Source organism: Rhinoraja longicauda, chromosome 22, assembly GCF_053455715.1.
Source record: "Rhinoraja longicauda isolate Sanriku21f chromosome 22, sRhiLon1.1, whole genome shotgun sequence".
Lineage (NCBI taxonomy): Eukaryota > Metazoa > Chordata > Chondrichthyes > Rajiformes > Arhynchobatidae > Rhinoraja > Rhinoraja longicauda.
In genome coordinates, this window is record NC_135974.1 from 18,118,491 (window position 1) to 18,137,677 (window position 19,187).

At 41.8% G+C, this 19,187-nt stretch overlaps 1 protein-coding gene across 1 annotated transcript in view; it reads right to left on the bottom strand.

Annotated features, from left to right (window-relative positions):
• Positions 1–2,063: 2,063 nt before the first annotated feature.
• The window catches only part of col9a3 (collagen, type IX, alpha 3), a 76,695-nt gene continuing 59,571 nt past the window's right edge, over positions 2,064–19,187 (bottom strand). The window contains exons 28-32 of the mRNA XM_078418893.1: positions 17,733–17,879; positions 16,028–16,082; positions 10,127–10,309; positions 6,340–6,417; positions 2,064–4,629 (exon numbers count right to left, since the gene is read on the bottom strand). Coding sequence (XP_078275019.1) covers positions 4,445–4,629; positions 6,340–6,417; positions 10,127–10,309; positions 16,028–16,082; positions 17,733–17,879 — 648 coding nt within the window. The 3' untranslated portion in view covers positions 2,064–4,444. The remainder of the gene's footprint in view (positions 4,630–6,339; positions 6,418–10,126; positions 10,310–16,027; positions 16,083–17,732; positions 17,880–19,187) is intronic.

A 19,187-nucleotide genomic window follows, 5' to 3' on the forward strand; every position in this document is an offset into this window, starting at 1 on the left:
ACCAGGGATAATATTTAGGTGAGAAAATTGGGCCAGGAATGGATTATGGAGAGATTAGTGGTAATGCTGCAGATACAGGAAGACAAAACCATTTCTGGAGGTTTTTTGACAAAATCGAAATAGATATTCATGGAAAGGAAATGGGTTTGTTCTACTGAACAAGAACATAAAGGAGTAGGTTGAAAAGGTGTGATGTGATTGGTGGATTGTCCCAGTGGTTACAGAGATGTCAAGAAAGGATAATGTAATAAAGTCACAGTTGCTATATTAGAGACACAAGAGTCTGCAAATGCTGTAATCTAGAGCAACACACAATCTATGGGTCAAACAATCTATGGAACTCAGTGGATCAAGCAATATATTTGGAGGGAAACGGACAGTTGAGATTTTGGGTGGGGACTGTCCATCTGGATTGAAAGAGTAGAGGAGAGGTAGCCAATGTAAAGAGAGGGATTGGGGGACTGCCTGCCTGCTCTTACCCCACTCCTGCCCTCTCATCCTTTTATACTGGCGATCTCTGTTCTACTCTCAGTCTAGAGGAAGTGTCCCAACAGGATGTGTCAACTGTCCATTTCCCTCCACGAATGCTGCTCAGCCCACTGAGTTTCCCCAGCAGATTGTCTGTTATTAAAGGTATAAAAGGATGCTGTTCATTACCTTGAGCTATTCTGGTACTGGAGTAAAAGCAGCATTAGAGAAACTAGTATGTAAGAAGGAACTGCAGATGCTGGTTTAAACCGAAGAAAGGCACAAAAAGCTGAAGTAACTCAGCAGGAGGCTTCTCTGGAGAGAAGGAATGGGTGATGTTTTGGGTTGAGACCCTTCTTCAGACTGGTTAGGGATAAGGGAAACAAGAGATATAGACGGTGATGTGGAGAGATAAAGAACAATGAATGAAAGATATGCAAAAAAGTAACGACGATAAAGGAAACAGGAAATTGTAAGCTGTTTGTAGGGTGAAAATGAGAAGCTAGTGGGAGAGGGATAAAGAGAGGGAATGCCGGGGCTACTTGAAGTGAGAGAAATAAATATACCACTGGGCTGTAAGCTGCCCAAGCGAAATATGAGATGCTGCTCCTCCAATTTGCGTTTACCCTCACTCTGCCAATGGAGGAGACTGAGGACAGAATGGTCTGTGTAGGAATGGGAAGGAGAATGAAAGTGTCCAGCAACCGGGAGATCAGGTTGGTTCGCCCAGGCTGAGCAAAGGTGTTCCGCAAAACGATCGCCCAGTCTGCGTTTGGTCTCGCCGATGTATGTCCACATCTTGAACAATGGATACAGTAGATGAGGTTGGAAGAGGTGCAAGTGAACCTCTGCCTAAACTGAAAGGACTGTCAGGGTCCCTGGAGGAGGTATAGCGACAGGTGTTGCATCTTCTGCGGTTGCAGGGGAAGGTACCTGGGAGGGGGTGATTTGGGTTGGAAGGGATGTTAACCAGGGAGTTGCGGAGGGAACGGTCTCTGCGGCAGGCGGAAAGGGGTGGAGATGGGAAAATGTGGTTAGTGGTGGGGTCCAGCTACAAAGATATGTGGTTTTAACTAGTTAACTTCCAATGAATTCCTAAGCTTTAGCTATTGACAAAGCTTGTTGAAAGTCAAATATGTTGTTTGTCAATGGGGAAATAAGCTTGCACATGGCATCAGATGAGCAGGACCACACTTGCATTGATTTTCTTTAGCAGTGTGACTTGTGAACAAAGCTTGTTTTCCATATGTCAAACAACTAGCTGACAAAATGCAACGTCAAAGTATTGCCTGGGAGAACTGAACTCTTTATAAAAACATTTGCGAAAAGAGAAAGTATGGCCATAATGTTTCAAAGGAATTGGATAAATATTTTTTTTTACTGCACAAAACGCTGAGGAATGGGATTAATTGGAAAGCTGCAAGCCATTTCAGACAAGATAGGTCCAAAGGTTACTTCCTGTGTCCTGAAATTAAAACCAAAATGTCTATTTTATTTAGCCAACAAATAGGTTTGCAGAATATTCCTGTTGTCCTGTGTCTCAAACATTTCAAGACAGTTTATTCTCAGGCAATAGTCAGGTATAATGACAGACAGCACAAACAAACTTCCACGGTGAGAATTAATCGACCATTCATAGATAACCATGCTCAAACCTTGACCATAATAGTCATTTATTACATTGGTAAAATATCCATAGCTGAGAGTACTCTTTGCCTTGAGAAGAAATGTGTCATGACAAGTGACATGTGAAGGTGCACTTAAAAAAACACTACCCATTCTTTCCCTTTGCCATTGGATTATAGTTGCTGTTGGCACATAATAGCTTAGCTGCACCACTGAGTAGAATTGTGTTACCCTTGTAATTATGAAAGTTGAGTAGGACTATTGGAAAAAGTAAATAATTGTATCTGTATACAGAAAAAGGCTGTTTGATCCGTGGAAGTGCTGCACTTATAGCTTGGTCAGTGTTGTCTATCAAGTAATTCAATTATTGAATAATTTGTAAATACCCCTAAATTCTCACTTTCCTACAGAGAGCTGTATGCAGTATTACTATTAATCTACTTCAGTACTGTAGTCTGATAGGATGTAGATACTGGCATCCATCCCAAATTGCCCATGAAGGCATTGTTACAAAATGTTTCATTCAAAGATTCAAACCACTTTGTTGAGCTATGAATTTGCAATAGTTAATCTGCTTTGAGTTGCTTTGGTCAGGTTTCCAAAGATAACGGTGTCCATTAAATTTTCAGCTTAGGATCTGATCATTGTCATTTTACTGCTAGTTATGATTTTAACCCTGATTTGAGCAGGAAGGTCATCATAACTATCCAACCAGATGAACCCAGTCAGAACTAACAAAAGGACATGGGATGTTGAACATGATGCATTTTACCTTCTTTTGTTGGCCCATGGGGAGCAGGAATATTTCACTGGGTTTCATGTGCAAGATTCAGGTTATCACTGCCCTTCCCAATCATTCCAGAAAGAAAATGAACCAACCAGCAGTTAGTAGTCCAGTTTCAATACCTACCGTGCCACCGATATAAAGTTAAAAGTTAGTTGAGACCTAAACCTGTAAGAGTGCATTAAAACTCATCTCTGTTCTACATCTCTGCTGGAACGTTGGCAATTATTCAGGATTGCTCTTTCACATCTGTGATATCTCAATATTAAATAGTTTCCTATGTGCATGCTGCGTTCTCCTGTCAAATATCAGTGCTACCAATGCAATGTTTACATCTTCCCGAGAGTGTAGAGAAGCTGACAAAAAAATGCTATACATTACCAAAAGTCAATGATATTTCCCTTTTATCCAGCACTTGGCATCTTATGAATGGTGTATCATGCTGGTGAGCGAGGCATCTGATTACAGTCACACACATCTCACAAAGATAGCTCTGCAGTTAATCCAACAGCCATGCAGCCCTTGTTCACTGTTTAGTCAATTGTCTATTGAATGTTGTCTACCTTCCCCATTCTTTCAGGCAACACCTTTCAGATCACAAATAACTCAGTTTACAAAATTCTGTTCATCCTCACCCTATAAATACTACTCAAAGTTGCATTACCTTCTTGTCTGAGCTGGAACTTTAGTTCAGATTGGCAATTGCTGGGACTGAGTTAAGTTGTTTCTTTTTTTTCTGAAAAGTGGCTTTATTCATTATCTTACAACAGTTGGTGGCAACAGCTTTATTTTACAGACAACAGGCACCCACAAAAAATAAATATTTAAAGTTAAGGTTACAGCATCATATTTAGTGGATGCAGGAGTTTGATAGGGATTTATTCATTTATGGAAAATGTTACACAAGGGGATGGTTATATAGTAACAACAAGCCATAAATTGTTACGTAGAATTTACAATAATTATTTCGGTTTCTGTACACAAAATGTGTAAAACTAATAATGATGCAGTTTGAGGGGTGGGTATGATCAACCATATTTCTGTTCATTAAAAATGCACTTGGGTAAAAATGTTGTAAATCTCTTTTGTCCTTGAACTGGCATGAAATTGGGAGATGTTATTGAATCTGAATTTAGATTACTATACAAAACATTGAGCGTTAAATTTATATCGTATGTACAGTGTAACCCCTCACAGTTAAAATACATGAATAATTATTAAAGGGTGCTTCTTTGAGATAAGCATTAATAATTGATAGTATTATTTAACAATGACAAGAAAGTGTAACTGAATTATAGGGACTGTTTAAAATGTGTTAAAAAAAATCTAACCAGATTAGACTAACTCCAGATAAATCTTTACAGATCTCAAACAGAATTGCAAATGATCTAAAAACACATGATTAAAAATTATTTGTCTATTTTAGCACCTCCTCATGAACATATACAACACTTTTAGTACCAGGATCCGAAACATTGATCAATTGTCTTTTTGTTGTCTCTTTCTATTTATTGAATCTCAGGGCTGTGCTTCAAGTTTTCTTATTTGCTTCTGTGATCATCCAGTTCATGATTTTTTGGAAGATCCTGATTTTACTGCTGCAACAGCTCCCTGACAGGCGGAGGTGTCACAGATTCCTGGGGTTCCCATAGCGCCATTCCCACCAGGACGTCCTGGTTCTCCTGGATAACCTGGGTCTCCTTGTGCGCCATCTCGACCATTTTTACTGAGTCCCATTGGGCCTGCGGGACCTAGAGACAGAAGGAGATGGAAAATGATAGTAAATACTGTAATGTTTCTTGTCTGAATCTCCAAGGCCTATATAACATTAACCATCGCTGATCTTTTCCTTTTCAAATATTTATAAAAGCTTTTACACTCTGTTGTCATCGTTACTTACTGGCCTACTCCTTGACACTAGTTTCCCTTTCCTTATCAATGCCTTAGTCCTCCTTTGCTGAATTCTTAAATTTTTCCCACTCTTCAGGCTTACTGCTTTTTCAGCCGTGTATATACCTTTTCGTTTGTTCATAGAGTTGTACAGTACAAAAACGGCTCACCATGCCGATCATTTTGCCCACCTACACTATTTGCCCGCATTCGGCGTGTATTCTTCTTTGGTAGACACTATATTTATCTTCTCTTGAGCACCACAACTAGATTATTTTTCCTGATTTTGTTTTGCCTTAAAGACATATTGTGTATTAATTATTGAAGAATAAACATCGGTGGACTATTTTCATATATTTGAATGCATTTCCCCAAATTACCATAGCCAATTTTTGTTTTTGTTGTTTACATTGTTGAGGTATGCAGAATCAATGCACACTGGGCTGAAAGTAAAATACTGGTATGAATTAAAATTGGTTTGCAGCAGGAAACAGAAAATATAAATAAATTGAACTTTCTCCGGGTGATCGGCAGTGATCACTGTTTGCCAGAGACATAAAACTCTGTGGGATTGTGAGTTCTGAGGAGAACGTAAAGAGGCTTCAAGATTCCACAGACATTCTGAGTGAGCAAATGCATGACCGATGCAGTATAACGTGGATAAATATGAAGTTAGAAACTTAAGTGGAAAAACCAGAATGTTGATAAATTGGGAAATGTCCTCATGCACCATTCATTGAGAGCAAATCACAGGTGCACAAGTAGTTAAGCAGATAAATGGTACGTACATACGGTCTGTACAGACGTTGTACGTTCTCCCCATGACCGCTTGGGTTTTCTCCGGGTGCTATGGTTTCCTCACACACACCAAAGACATACAGGTTTGTAGGTTAATTGACTTTCTTAAAATTGTAAATTGTCCTTAGTGTGCAGGATAGTGCTAGTGTATGGAGATCGCTGGTTGGTGTGGACTCAGCTGGCCGAAGGGCCTGTATCTCTAAACTAAACACAAAGACAGCAGTGGTCTAGGGAGTCATTCAAAGAGCAACTAAAGATCCAAAGTACTGCACAATCCAAAGTACTTCATAGACAAAATCTGACACTGAGCCACAAAAAGAAATATGAGAACAGATGGCAAAAGCTTGGTGAAAGAGATGCATTTTAGAAAGTTTCTTAAAGGAGGAAAGAGTGACAGAAAGAATTTAGGAGAAAATTGCAGAACGCAGGACAAAGTCTGAGGGTACAAGTACTAGTGAAGGAGTGAAGGAATTCAATGTTCCTGAACGATTCCAGATATTCTTGAGGGTGATAGAGCAGAAGGAGGTTGCAGAAATAGATAGCAATATTTATTGACTTTTCTGAACAAATAAATTGCATATTGCACATCACAGTAAGTACTTGTTCTTTAAACATTCTACAGAATGATTATTAATGTAATAGCATTTCAATGGATTGAGAAACAAACTCATAAAATTCACATATTTTGTGGATTTTTGAGGGATTGTTGGAGGGAAACAAAATTATTGAATTAAGAGTATAAATTTATTGTTTAGCTAAGACCTATGGCATACCTGCAGGTCCTTGGGGTCCTACTAAACCATCAATTGCTCTGCCAAGGACACCTTTGTCTCCCTTTATTCCAGAATCACCTTGGTTTGAACAAAGAGAAACATTCAAATTGAGCATAGTACTTTCAATGGTGCTTTTCGAGGCTGAAAATAATTACAGCGGAGAAAAATCAACCCACACAGCTGCAGGAACTCAGCGGGCTAAGCAACATCTGTGGTATGAAAGGAAATTATGTTTGAAGACCCAAAACAATTCCTTTGTGAATCCCTGACTCTCAGCTGAAGAAGGGTCTCGACCTGAAACCACCCATTCCTCTCCAGCGATGCCACTTCTGCTGAGTTACTACAGTATTTTGTGTCTTTCCCCTGACATGCTGCTCATCCAACTGAGTTCCTCCATCAGTTCATTTTTTGCTCCAAATTCCAGCATCCAGTCTCTGGTGTCTCCAATCAATTATCGCAATTGTCCTTACTACATTAACACAATTTCATGATGTACTTAAGAGAAGTAGGATGGTTTATTAGAGACAAAAGAATTATAGATGCTGGAATCTTGCAGTGAACACAAAATGCTGAAGAAGAAAGGTCCCAACTGTAGATCAATCGCTATTGCTGACTTGATCCATACCTGGTTTTTCCTATTGCTGACCTGATCCCTGATCCATGCCGGGTTTTCCACTAGGCCTTCTAGTGGTATGTAACTAGCTGGTGGGGGTCTGATCTACGATGCGAAACCTTACGGAGGCTAATGCCATGCTCTGTATGTAATCTTAATAATGTACTTTTTGTGAATTTTGACGGCTTATGGTTAACGCCGTTTCTTACATGGTGTCAGAAGTAAACCTTCAAATCGACTTCAGCTCCTATTTTTACGAGTTTTCAGTCTCACATATGGCTGAAGCGTTTCGAAAAACGGACCCGCTCGTCTTCGATAGCAACATCAGAGAGTGTTGGCGCATCTTTGAACATCAGTATGATGTCTTCATCGCGGCCTCTTACTATGACAAACCAGCTAGTGCTCGTGCAAACTAGTTCCTCAATCTCGCAGGCAAGAAGCGTACGAACGAGCACAGCAGTTTGTATATGCGGGGGCAATAACTCACCCAGCTGCACCCCCGGTCGTAACCCCTGCAGAATCGGCGGACAACCCTGAATGTCTCAAAAGAAAGTTTTGCCACTTATGCGAGCCCCAGGCCAATCCTATTGTCGAACGTGTAAAGTTCAACTAACGGAACCAGAATGACAGTGAGATTATTGAATCTTTTATCTGTGCTATTAAAAAGGCAGCAAAGAGTTGCAGCTTTGGCGGGCTCTGTGTCGAGCTTATTAGAGATAGACTAGTGTGCAGTCTCGTGTGTGATAAGCTAAGAAGAAAACTTGACCACGACCCTGGCTTAACTTTGGATAAGGCTGTCTCCATTTGCGAGAATTATGAGTTCACTATTCATAACGCCAGAACACTGACGGAGGCACAGCATTCAACACATTTGGGAATTGATACTGTCCAGGCTCCGTTTCATAGACAACGGAAGCCTGAGATAGCAATGAGAGCACAGCTTGATAAGCCTGTGATGTGACTTATTACTGAGTCCACTAATTGTGGAGGTACTCGTCTTGTAAAGAAGGAGAAATGACCTGCTTTTGGCCAAATTTGCCACGGCTGCAAAAGACGCAATCATTTCTGGAAATGCTGTAGTTCCCGACCACGCAGTCTCAGCAAGGAGAAGACTAAATAACCTGTTCATTTGCTACAGCCAGAGCCTTTGTCCGATCTATCTGTTAGCAGCACGGATGAAGTGCCCAAGGTCGACGGCATCACGCTGCAAACACATTCCATTAAGAAACGAAATGCACGGAACAGTGAACCAATGGCTACAGTGAAGGTAAACGGCATCGCAGTTGAAATGAAAATAGACACTAGAGCCAAATGCAATGTTATGTCTAAAACGGAATTCATTCGTGTACAGAATCCCAAGAATGCTGAGTAATTAAATGCATGTAATGCCACCCTCCTAGCGTATGGCGGCAGTGCAGTCAACCTTATCGGAATGGTAAAGCTACAGTGCCATCTAGGGGGACAATCATACGAATTGCCACTTTTGGGTTTTGGTGCCTGCACAGATATGGAACTAGTTTCGTTCAGCAAAGCTGTTCATCAACTCATTCCAATTCCTGATTCAACGCAGCATATCCTCAGACTATCACGATCTCTTCATCGAGGAGCTTGTCTCTACACCAGTGAGAGAACCGCCAGTGGGGTCGGTGCCGATGACGAAATCACTTGGAAGGCCTGTCGAGAAATCCCCTGTGAAACCCGTGCCGGTCGAGGCATCACCCGCAAAGAATACCTCTGAGGGGTCGTACTGGACACGTGCGGCATGGGTCTGCAAGCCTAATTCCAGATACAAGGACTTTGTCTAGATGCAATCGTTGGACTCTAACATTACTCTCTCATATTTTACATTGCATCCTCTACCGCTTCGCTGTAGTTTGTAGCTATTTTTTTTTTTAACATCTATATATATATGATGTCTTTGCATGCTAGTGTTTAGCTTATGGGCAGAAGCCAAAGGGGGAGGATGTAGGTCAATCGTTATTGTTGACTTGATCCATACCTGGTTTTTCCTATTGCCGACCTGATCCCTGATCCATGCCAGGTTTTCCACTAGGCCATCTCATGGTATGTAACTAGCTGGTGGGGGTCTGATCTGCGATGTGAAACCTGACGGAGGCTAATGCCATGGTCTCTGTATGTAATCTTAATAAAGTACCTTTTGTGAAGTTTAACGACTTATGGTTAATGCCATTTCTTACACCAACTCGTAACCTATCCATGTCCTCCAATGATGCTGCCTGACCCCTCCCCGAGTTATTCCAGCACTTTTTTTTCCTTACAGAGATGTTGTCTGACTCGCTTAATTATTCCAGCACTTTGTGTTCTAGACTGGTGTATTTGTACAGTTGAAAATTTATTTATTAAAAAAAATGTAAAACAATATTTGATCTACCACCTCTGAGGAATTTGCATTTTAATAATTTTTTAAAAATTGTGCAGAACTGTTTTCTGTTAACATGGCTGCACAATGAACTCTAAGGGTTTAAAAAAAAAAGTTCTTTAAACAATACCTATTACCATTTTTGTGCCTAAAATAATAGTTTAATTTCCAAAGCATCTTTAAAGGTCACCATAGAGTGTGATTAATTCAACTTGAAGGTTTTACCGATGAACCCCTGCAAAATCTAGCACAAAAGCGTCATGGAAACAGTACAGACAAAATATTGCATGATGCTTTTGAAATTCCTAACCATTATATTTTCTACAATAGTCTAAGGATGATTGCATGATTCAAGAAGGTGGCTCACCACCTGCTTCTCAAGGGCCATTAAGGGTGGCCAATAACTGCTGGGTCTGCCAGAGATCCTCGGATCTCAGTAATAAATAAACAGCTTTCCAAATTACTCGAAGAACACCGAGATGATCTAAGCCACAATGTCCTGGATCACCGTCACTTTCCAGGTGCTGAAGGCTTTGGATATTAAGGGAATCAGAGGGCACAGATGAGGTCAGGAACAGTCACCTTGTTATTAAACAGGAGCAAATCTGACAGCAGAATGGAGAACTCTTCTTTGTGAATGCAAAACAGCAGCCAGTGTACATCTGGCTTACGTAATCAAAGGCAAATTTCTTCCTTACTGTTTAACTTTATACATTCAGCTTCAAGGTACACTTGAGAACCGACTGACAGGTCAGACTTCAGGTGAAGTTAAACGCCTTCCACCTTGCTCTTACCTCGAGGTCCTGTGTCACCGAGCTCTCCCGATGGTCCACTTAGTCCTGTTGGACCTGACCTCCCTGGGTGGCCAACTTGGCCCTTAGGTCCTGGGGAACCTGGAGGTCCAGGAGGTCCACGCCGTCCTGTCATTCCAGGCGCCAGTGGCCTCCGGAGGTTGTTAGCTAACAAGGCAATTTGATCTGGAAAAGTAATAATCAAGAAATTCAATTCCATTGTTAAATTTGCATTGTTGATGGAATTATAACCAAAGTTCCTATGCTCCTATGGGTCATGCATAAATCAACAAGCCTCCTTGGGATTGTGAGAGATATTCTCCGCCAACAATACACAGGGAGCTCAACACCAGCCAAGTCAAAGCCGTCATCAGCACCCCATCTGTCACCCTCAACATTTACTTCTTCAATCATCCTTGCATAATAAAGCTCTGTTATACTGTTATACTGTTATCCTTACATGAGGCTGCAGTTTGTATCTACAAAATACACAGCAGTTACTTACTCATACTTCTTCCCTTGAAGCATGTGGGAATTCCATAGCCTCTAAATTCCCTCCATGTCTCAGAACATTCTGACTTGGAAATCTATCCACTTGACACTGGAGCAGAAGAAGATCATGAGACATAGGAGCAGAATTAGGCCATTCGGCACATCCAGTCTGTCCTGACCATTCAAATCTGGAACTCCTTGCCTAATAGCACAGTGGGATAATCTAAAGTTTCAGTTTATTATTGTCACGTGTACTGAGGTACAGAAAAAAATCTTTGTTTTTCATGCTATCCAAATTGATCATATATACCATACATAGATACAATCCAGTCAAAGCACAACAGACCACACAGAATAGAGTGGTTCAAGAAGATGTTGCAACACCACCTTAACAAGGATGGACATTACATTTGAGGGCGGCATGGTAGCGCAGCGGTAGAGTTGCTGCTTTACAGCGAATGCAGCGCCGTCGACTCAGGTTCGATCCTAACTACGGGTGCTGCACTGTAAGGAGTTTGTACGTTCTCCCCGTGACCTGCGTGGGTTTTCTCCGAGATCTTCGGTTTCCTCCCACACTCCAAAGACGTACAGGTATGTAGGTTAATTGGCTGGGTAAATGTAAAAATTGTCCCTAGTGGGTGTAGGATAGTGTTAATGTGCGGGGATCACTGGGCGGCACGGACTTGGTGGGCCGAAAAGGCCTGTTTCCGGCTGTATATATATGATATGATATGATATGATATTACAAGCTGACCTGAACACATTCCATGCCTGAATTTTAAAAAGGCATATTGCAAATATAGTCAGACAGCACGGAAACAGTCCCTTCAGCCTAACTTGCCCATGTTGACCAAGATGTCCCATCTACACTAGTCCCACCTGGCTGAATTCTCTTTTATAATTCTGACTTTTCATTATTACAGTTATTAAGTTAGAAAGAAGAATTGTATACTGCAAAGCCGTTTATATCATTATGTCTGTAGTGTTTCACAGTCAATTAACTGAACTAAATGTTGTGAAGTTTCCATTTTGCTTTTACCTCAAGCATACGCAATTCCAATTTGCAATAACAAGATTGCAATGGAGAGCCAGCCATCTTATTGATGATGGGAAAGATGTTGGTCAACACATCCTTGCTTTTCTTTGAACGAAGGCGTGTGATTTTTTATATTCACTTCAAGAGGTAGGTGGTGCTTCAGTTTCTGGCATAGCAACAGTATTACCACGTATTACCAAGACATGCGATGACTCCAAGCATGGAATAAAGTTCAAGCCCATGTCTCATGGCCCAAGCTTGGTTAATGAGCTAGTTTAGTTTAGAAATACAGCGAGGAAACAGGCCCATTGGTCTAACAAATCCACACCGATCCACCCGTTCACACTAATTCTGTTAATTCACTTTTGTATCCATTCCCTGCATACTAGGAGCAATTTACAGAGGCCAATTAACCATCAAACCCACATGTCTTTGGGATGTGGGAGTAAATCAGAGCACCTGGAGGAAACCCACGTGGTCACAGGGAGAACATACAAATTCTACATAGACAACCCCGAGGTGAACATTGTGCTGTAAGGCAGCAGCTCTACCAGTTGCGGCACTGACACCCAAAGTTAAATCTGGCTCTCAACTTCACTCCAGTAGTGCCACGATTTGGAATTGTCTTGCATAACAATATTTGTGCTAATCTGGTTGAAGGTCATGACTGATTACACCAGTCAGCAGAGAAGATGAGATGAACTCAGAGATAGTATCCAACTTCTGTTTCAATGAATTGCAAGAACAAAGACCAAGGGAGGGGAGGCAGTCAGTGTTTGAAATCCTGACAATTAATACATTACAGCAGGAGATGAAGAGTTGATTCTCTTTTCCAATGTCTTGTTTGGTGAGGAGTGCATGTCCTCACCCTGAAGAGAATCTGGACAAGTGCAAGATGACACTGAAGATTATGGCTGAGAAACTTAAATATATTTAGTTCTGTCAGAATTTAATTCCTTGATAATTAATTTGAATTGTGTAAACTTCAATTACATAGTTCTATAACATTACACCAGTAGAACATTTAAAATACAACTTTTGTTCTGTATTGGAATCAATGGCTATACTGGTGCTTATCACTGATGTCATTTGGAGGTTTCCCCAAGTACAGGGGAACTGTTCTTCAATTATTGGCTAATATATTCAACAACAAAATGAAATGCAAGCCTATTGTTTTAGATTAGTTTAGAGATACAGCATGGAAACAGGCCCACTAGACCCGCACCAACCACCAGTTCACACTTGTTCTTTGATTCCACTTACGTATCCACTCCCTACACACTAGTGGACAATTTACAGAGACCAATTAACCCACAAGCACGCACGTCTTGAGGATGTGGGAGAAGATCGGAGCGCCCAGTCAGATGGAGAATGTGCAGACTCCACAAATACTGCACCCGAGGTCAGGATCAAACCAATGTGCTGCCCTTAAACCCATTTACACAATATTACATTAATTTTCAAAATAATAACATCAATATATTGGACTTTAAAAGTGATGAAATAGTCATAGGAAGTAATGTATTAACTACTGATTCACTCAGTAACTTCACTAAGCAGCTGGTCTGTGTTTATATATCATAGTTGCTGCTCACAAATTAACTCCATTATAAATTCTGAACATCTGCAATTAACTTTATCAAGTTAGCCTGCACAATATGCTGACCATTGCTCAGTGAAATTTGAATAGGTTTGAAGGAGATTATTGAACCCAACAGTACCATCCTGTTTCACATGACTCCCCCTCTCATTCAAACATTTATTTACAACTTGTTGGCAAAGTTCAAAGCATTCGCCACAAATAGTCAACTGATTGGATTTAAAAGGAAAATTTGATCGTGACCGTGAGGGGCCTTATCCGTGAAAAACAGTTTCATTGAAAATTTCATTTCAGTTGCAAAACAAAGGAATTGGCAATTAGTAAACAATGAAAAAAGATCTTGGAAAGAAAGAGAAAAGAGCACTCTTCCTTTTATAAAACAATAAGATTGGAATTGAAAAGAAGAGGACATAGGTTTAAGGTGAGGGGGAAAGATTTAATAGGAATCTGAGGGGCAATTTATTTCACAGAGGATGGTGGGTATATGAAATTAGTGGCTGGAGGAGGTAGTTGAGGCAAGTACTATGACAACATTTAAAAGACATTTGGCCAGGTACATGGACGGTAAAGGTTTAGAAGGATATGGGCCCAACATGGGCAGCTGAGACTAGTGTAGATGGAATACCTTGGTCGGCATGAGCAAGTTGGGCCGAAGAGCCTGTTTCCGTGTTGTAGGATTCTATGAATCTAATACAATAAATCTCACAACATTCTTATCCGAAACTCTAGATGCAGTCTTGGAAACCTGTTTTGTTTATTATCCATCAAGCAAAGTTTACCCACACTAAAAGTGATGCTGTTAGTGGGATAGGAATTGCTTGCATTCAGAACATGTATGAACAAAATCTTACATTATGTACGCACATTACCCATTGTAAATGCTTTCCACATAAGATAGAATGGCCATGTAAACTTTGTCCCTGGGCAATGCCCTTCCTCTGCCCACAGGCCGTATACTGTACAGCTTGCTAAAAATATAGCAGCAATGAATTAGCAACTGGAATGGGTCACCTGCCCCTCGAGCTTGTTGCCATTGCAAGTGTGTAGATTAGACTTTTATAACCGAAATAATGGCAAAAGGTGAATAAAAGGCACAAAGTGCGGGCGTAACTCAGCAGGTCAGGCAGCATCTCTGGAGAACATGGATAGGTGACATTTTGGGTCAGGACCCGACCTGAAACATCACGTATCCATGTTCTCCAGAGATGCTGCTGAGTTACTCCAACATTGTGCGTCCTTTTGTGTATTAACCAGCAGCCGCGGTTCTTTGTTTCTACATATGGTGCATAATTCAGATTGAATGGATATTACTGCTGCCACTTGAATGTAAAGTTGGTTTCAGTGGCATACATGCATACTTGTGGAACCAGACACCATGTTGGTGATAATGCTAATCTGTGTAAACCCGGAGAGAGTGCACAGCATAGTGTCAATGTTTCTGACTCACCAGTATCCTCCCAACCCACTTCATCTCTCCCCATCCCCTTCCCCCTTTCTTCAGCTCGTCCTCTTATGTTTCTCTAGCTTTTCCTTGACCCATCCCTGCTGTTCTCCTTGACCACCTCAAATTCTCATCCCTCTGGGGAAGGAATTCCCTGCCATCCATGTAATGGTTTTCACTTCAGTACATGAATACTCTCCAGCTGCACTAGCTGAATTTGTACATGTTAATTAATTTATAATTAATCTCTGCAACTGTATCATTGACTTCCTGACCAACAGACCACAATCAGTGAGGATTGGTGACAAATCATCCTCTATAATTCCCAAAACTGATGCCCCGCAAGAATGCATTCTGAGCCCCCTTCTTTACTCCTTATATACCCACGACTGTGTAGCCAAGTACAAATCCAACTCAATTTATAAATTTGTGGGCCGGATATCAAATAATGACGAGACGGAATACAGGAAGAAGATTGAGAACCTCGGATCCTGGTGTCAAGATAACAACCTTTCCTTCAATGTCAGCAAAACAAATGAGATTGTGATCGACTTCAAGAAGCGAAGTGGTACACAAACTTCAAGCTCCTAAGAGTAAATATCACCAGCAACTTGTCCTGGAACAGCCCTATCGAATCAATGGCCAAGAAAGCATACCATTGCCTCTACTTTAGAAGGCTTAGGAATTGTGGATGCAGCCCAGACCATTAGTCAAACCAAACTCCCTTCCATTGACTCCATCTATACTTCACGCTGCCTCAGCAAGGCCACCAGCATAATTAATGATGAGTCTCATCCTGGACACCCTCTCTTCTCCCCTCTCTCATCAGACAAGAGGTACAGAAGTGTGAAAACATATACCTCCAGACTCAGGGACAGTTTCTACCCAGCTGTTATCAAGTAACTGAACCGTCCTATGAACAACAAGTGAGCAGTCCTGACCTCCCATCAACCTCATTGGAGACCATCAGACTCTTTAATCGGATTTTATCTTGCACTAACGTTATACCCTTTATCCTGTATCTGCATATTGGACGGCTCACTTGTAATCATGTGTAGTCTTTCTGCTGACTGAATGGGATGCCACAAAAAGCTTTTCATTGTACCTCAGTGCATGTGACAATAAACTACACTATCGCATCCATTCATTGGGCATACTCTGTTCTCCCAGTGAATGTAAAGGATCACGTGGCAGGATCTGCAAACTCCTATCACTATATCCTACATTCGTTATCACTGAACCAGATTGGTTATTAACACGCTGCTGTGCTTGGGAGCTTGCTGTGCACAGATTGGCCATTCTGACATTATGTGAGACATGCAAGGTTAGACTCACCGTTGATTAGACCTTGGCAGAGTTCCCGGATCTGCTGCTCACTTGCTTGCTTTCCCTGTAGGTCATTGAGAAAAGTGTAAAATAACCAGAGTTAATTAGTAAAGGGAGGCACAGTGGCACAGTGGTAGATCTGCTGCTTTACAGTGCCAGAGACACGGGTTTGATGCTGACTACAGATGCTGTCTGTATGGAGTTTGTATGTTCTCCCTGTGACCGTGTGGGTTTTACTCTGGGTGCTCCAGTTTCCTCCCACACTCCAAAGGCATACAAGTTTGCAGGTCAATTGGCTGACTAAAGGATGAGGGGGGACCTCATTGAAACTTACCTCATTGAAACTAAAAGTCTGAATAGCGTGAGTGTGGAGAGGATGTTTCCACTAGTGGGAGAGTCTAGAACCAGAGGGCATAGCCTCGGAATAAAAGGATGTAGCTTCAGAAAGGAGATTTCTTTAGTCAGAGGATGGTGAATCTGTGGAATTCATTGCCACATATGTGTGGCCAAGTCATTGGATATGTTTAAAGTGGAGATTGACAGAATCTTGATTAGTAAGGGTGTCAAGGGTTATGGGAGAAGGCAGGAGAATGGAGTTGAGAGGGAAAGATTGATCAGCGATGATTGAATGGCGGAGTAAACTTGACAGGCCAAATGGCCTCCTTCTCCTTCTGTGACTTATAAACTTAAAGAAATTCCTCCTCATCTCCTTTCTAATGGTACGTCCTTTTAATGTGTTGATTGCTTTCCTGAGACAGCGTGAAGTGCAGGTAGAGTCAATGGGGCGGGATGGTAGGTGATGGACTGGGCTAGGTATAGTTAAGGTGTTAATAGATAAATATTTGAAAGATTGAAAGATTGAGGCCGACGTGGAACTGGTAAAGACGAGGAGATGTGACTTGGGGTGGACGATCCACGATACTGATGAACAGCGGGGCAACCTTGAGGTGAGCTCCTACTCCTGCTTCCTTGTAATCTTGTGCTGGTAGAAGAGTGGATGTTCATAGGAGTGACCTGAAGGAAGATTGATGGTGAATTGGGGATGACAAGAGAGCAGCAGAGATGCTGGAGAGCAAGTTGAAAATAAATATGAGAATTTGAAAGGTGAGGAGAAAGGGGAAGCTTGAGGAGCTAAAGATGTGGAGAAGGAGATGTGGGGCTAGCTTGGGCTATCACAGAAAAGTAGGGTGAAAGGCCTCTTTCTGTATTATGGGGTTTAATCTTGACAATGGAGGTGGACTGATGACTGATTTGATTGATTGAAAGATACAGCATTGAAACAGGCCCTTTGGCCCACTACACCTACCATCGATCACCCGTTCATACTAGTCCTACATTATCACGCTTTCTCATACTTTCACGCTTGGCGAAATTTACAGAAGCCAATTAACTTACAAACTCGCATGTCTTTGTGATGTGGGAAAAAACTGGAGCACCGGGGGAAAGTCCAACGTGGTCACAGGGGGAGCATGCAGATACTACACAGACAGCACCCGAGGTCAGGGTCGAACCCGGGTCTCTGGCGCTGTGAGGCAGCGGCTCTACCAGCTGCCCCACTGTGCTGCTCCTGAGGGGAGTTTATCAGAAAAGTCTCTGTGCAACACAGGTGGGCTTATATTCTGCTTATCAAATGATACCAGCATCTTCCCCCCACCCCTCACTCGCCCCTCCCCCCCTTCTCCCGCCCTCCCCATGCCCTCTCTTGATTACTCACGGGAGGACCTTTTCTTCCAGTTACTCCAGGGATACCGGGCTCTCCGTCTGCACCCATTGGCCCGAGTGGGCCTGGAATTCCATCTGCTCCGGTCATGCCAGCTGGCCCACTGTGGCCTTTGGGACCCACTGCACCACGAGGTCCGGGCTACAGAGCAGGGAATGGGAAGAGCATTCAAGAGTGCTCAACTGTCATATGTAATGAAAACTGAACAATGATATTCTTACTTGGGTGGCAGCTTAACTGATCTATAAACACAGTACTCATAAGTATATAATAATAGAGAAAACAATTTCAATAAATTGAACAAAAACAGCATTACAGCAAAAAAGACCTAAGTCCCTTGTGCAACCAAGATCATTGTTCATAATTTAACTGGTGCTTGTAGTGTTCAAGAGTCTGATTACAAAAAGATAAGATACAAAATGCTGTAGTAACTCAGCAGGTCATGTAGAAAATGGCCGAAGGTCCCAACCCAAAACGTCACCTATCTGTTTTTCTGCAGGCATGCCGCCTGACCCACTGAGTTATTCTAGCACTTTGTGTCTAACTTTGGTATAAACCAGCATCTGTAGTTCTTTGATTCTACTGATTACAGAAAGGTCAGCCCATGATCCCTGGAACCTAGTGAAAGATCCAAGGTCAAGGACACGGACACAAATTAATACCAGAACTCTTGACACGAGTTACTGGACTAATGGGAAGAGTTCAGGACCACTGATCCACAGACGATAATTTGAATCCCAACACGGTAGAGAATTTAGATTCGTCATTACAGACATGTGGATTTAAAGCCACTTTTTGGTAACAGTGTCCAACTGGGTGCAGTGAAAACCCAAGAGCGCTGCATCACCAATCGGTGAGGTGAATCTGCCATCCTCACACAGTCTACTTTATATGTGACTCTTTACCATTGATTCACAAGTCACTGCACTGGCAGTGACATTCACATCCCGAGAATAGATAAATAAGAAAATAAAATAAAGATTTGAACACGGTCAGTTTTTTCTCCACCTGACCATCTCCCACACTGAGGCATTGTGGGTTAGACACACGTTGTAAATCCCCAAGACTAATGGCTTGGCTCCCACCCCAAACCCAGGACACATTGGTTCTTCACAGAGGACAAGGCCACTGACTACCCCTGACGTCCACCAGCTGCCTGAATATTGGGGGTGAGCAAAATGGGTCACCTTAGCTGCCTAATGACTATCCATTCAAAGTAACATTCTGATGGACGGTTAGTGGGTCTTGTTGAGGTTTAAGAGTATGCAGATGCTGGAAACTGCAGCAAAACAAAGTGTTAGAGGAATTGAACAGATCAGGCAGCATCTGTGGAACAAAATGGACAGGTAACATTACAGGTTCGAGAGGCTGCATCTGGACTTTGTATCTTCTCTTTTGCCCTACCTATTGTAATTGAATTTGACGTGATTGTATTTATGTATAGTATTA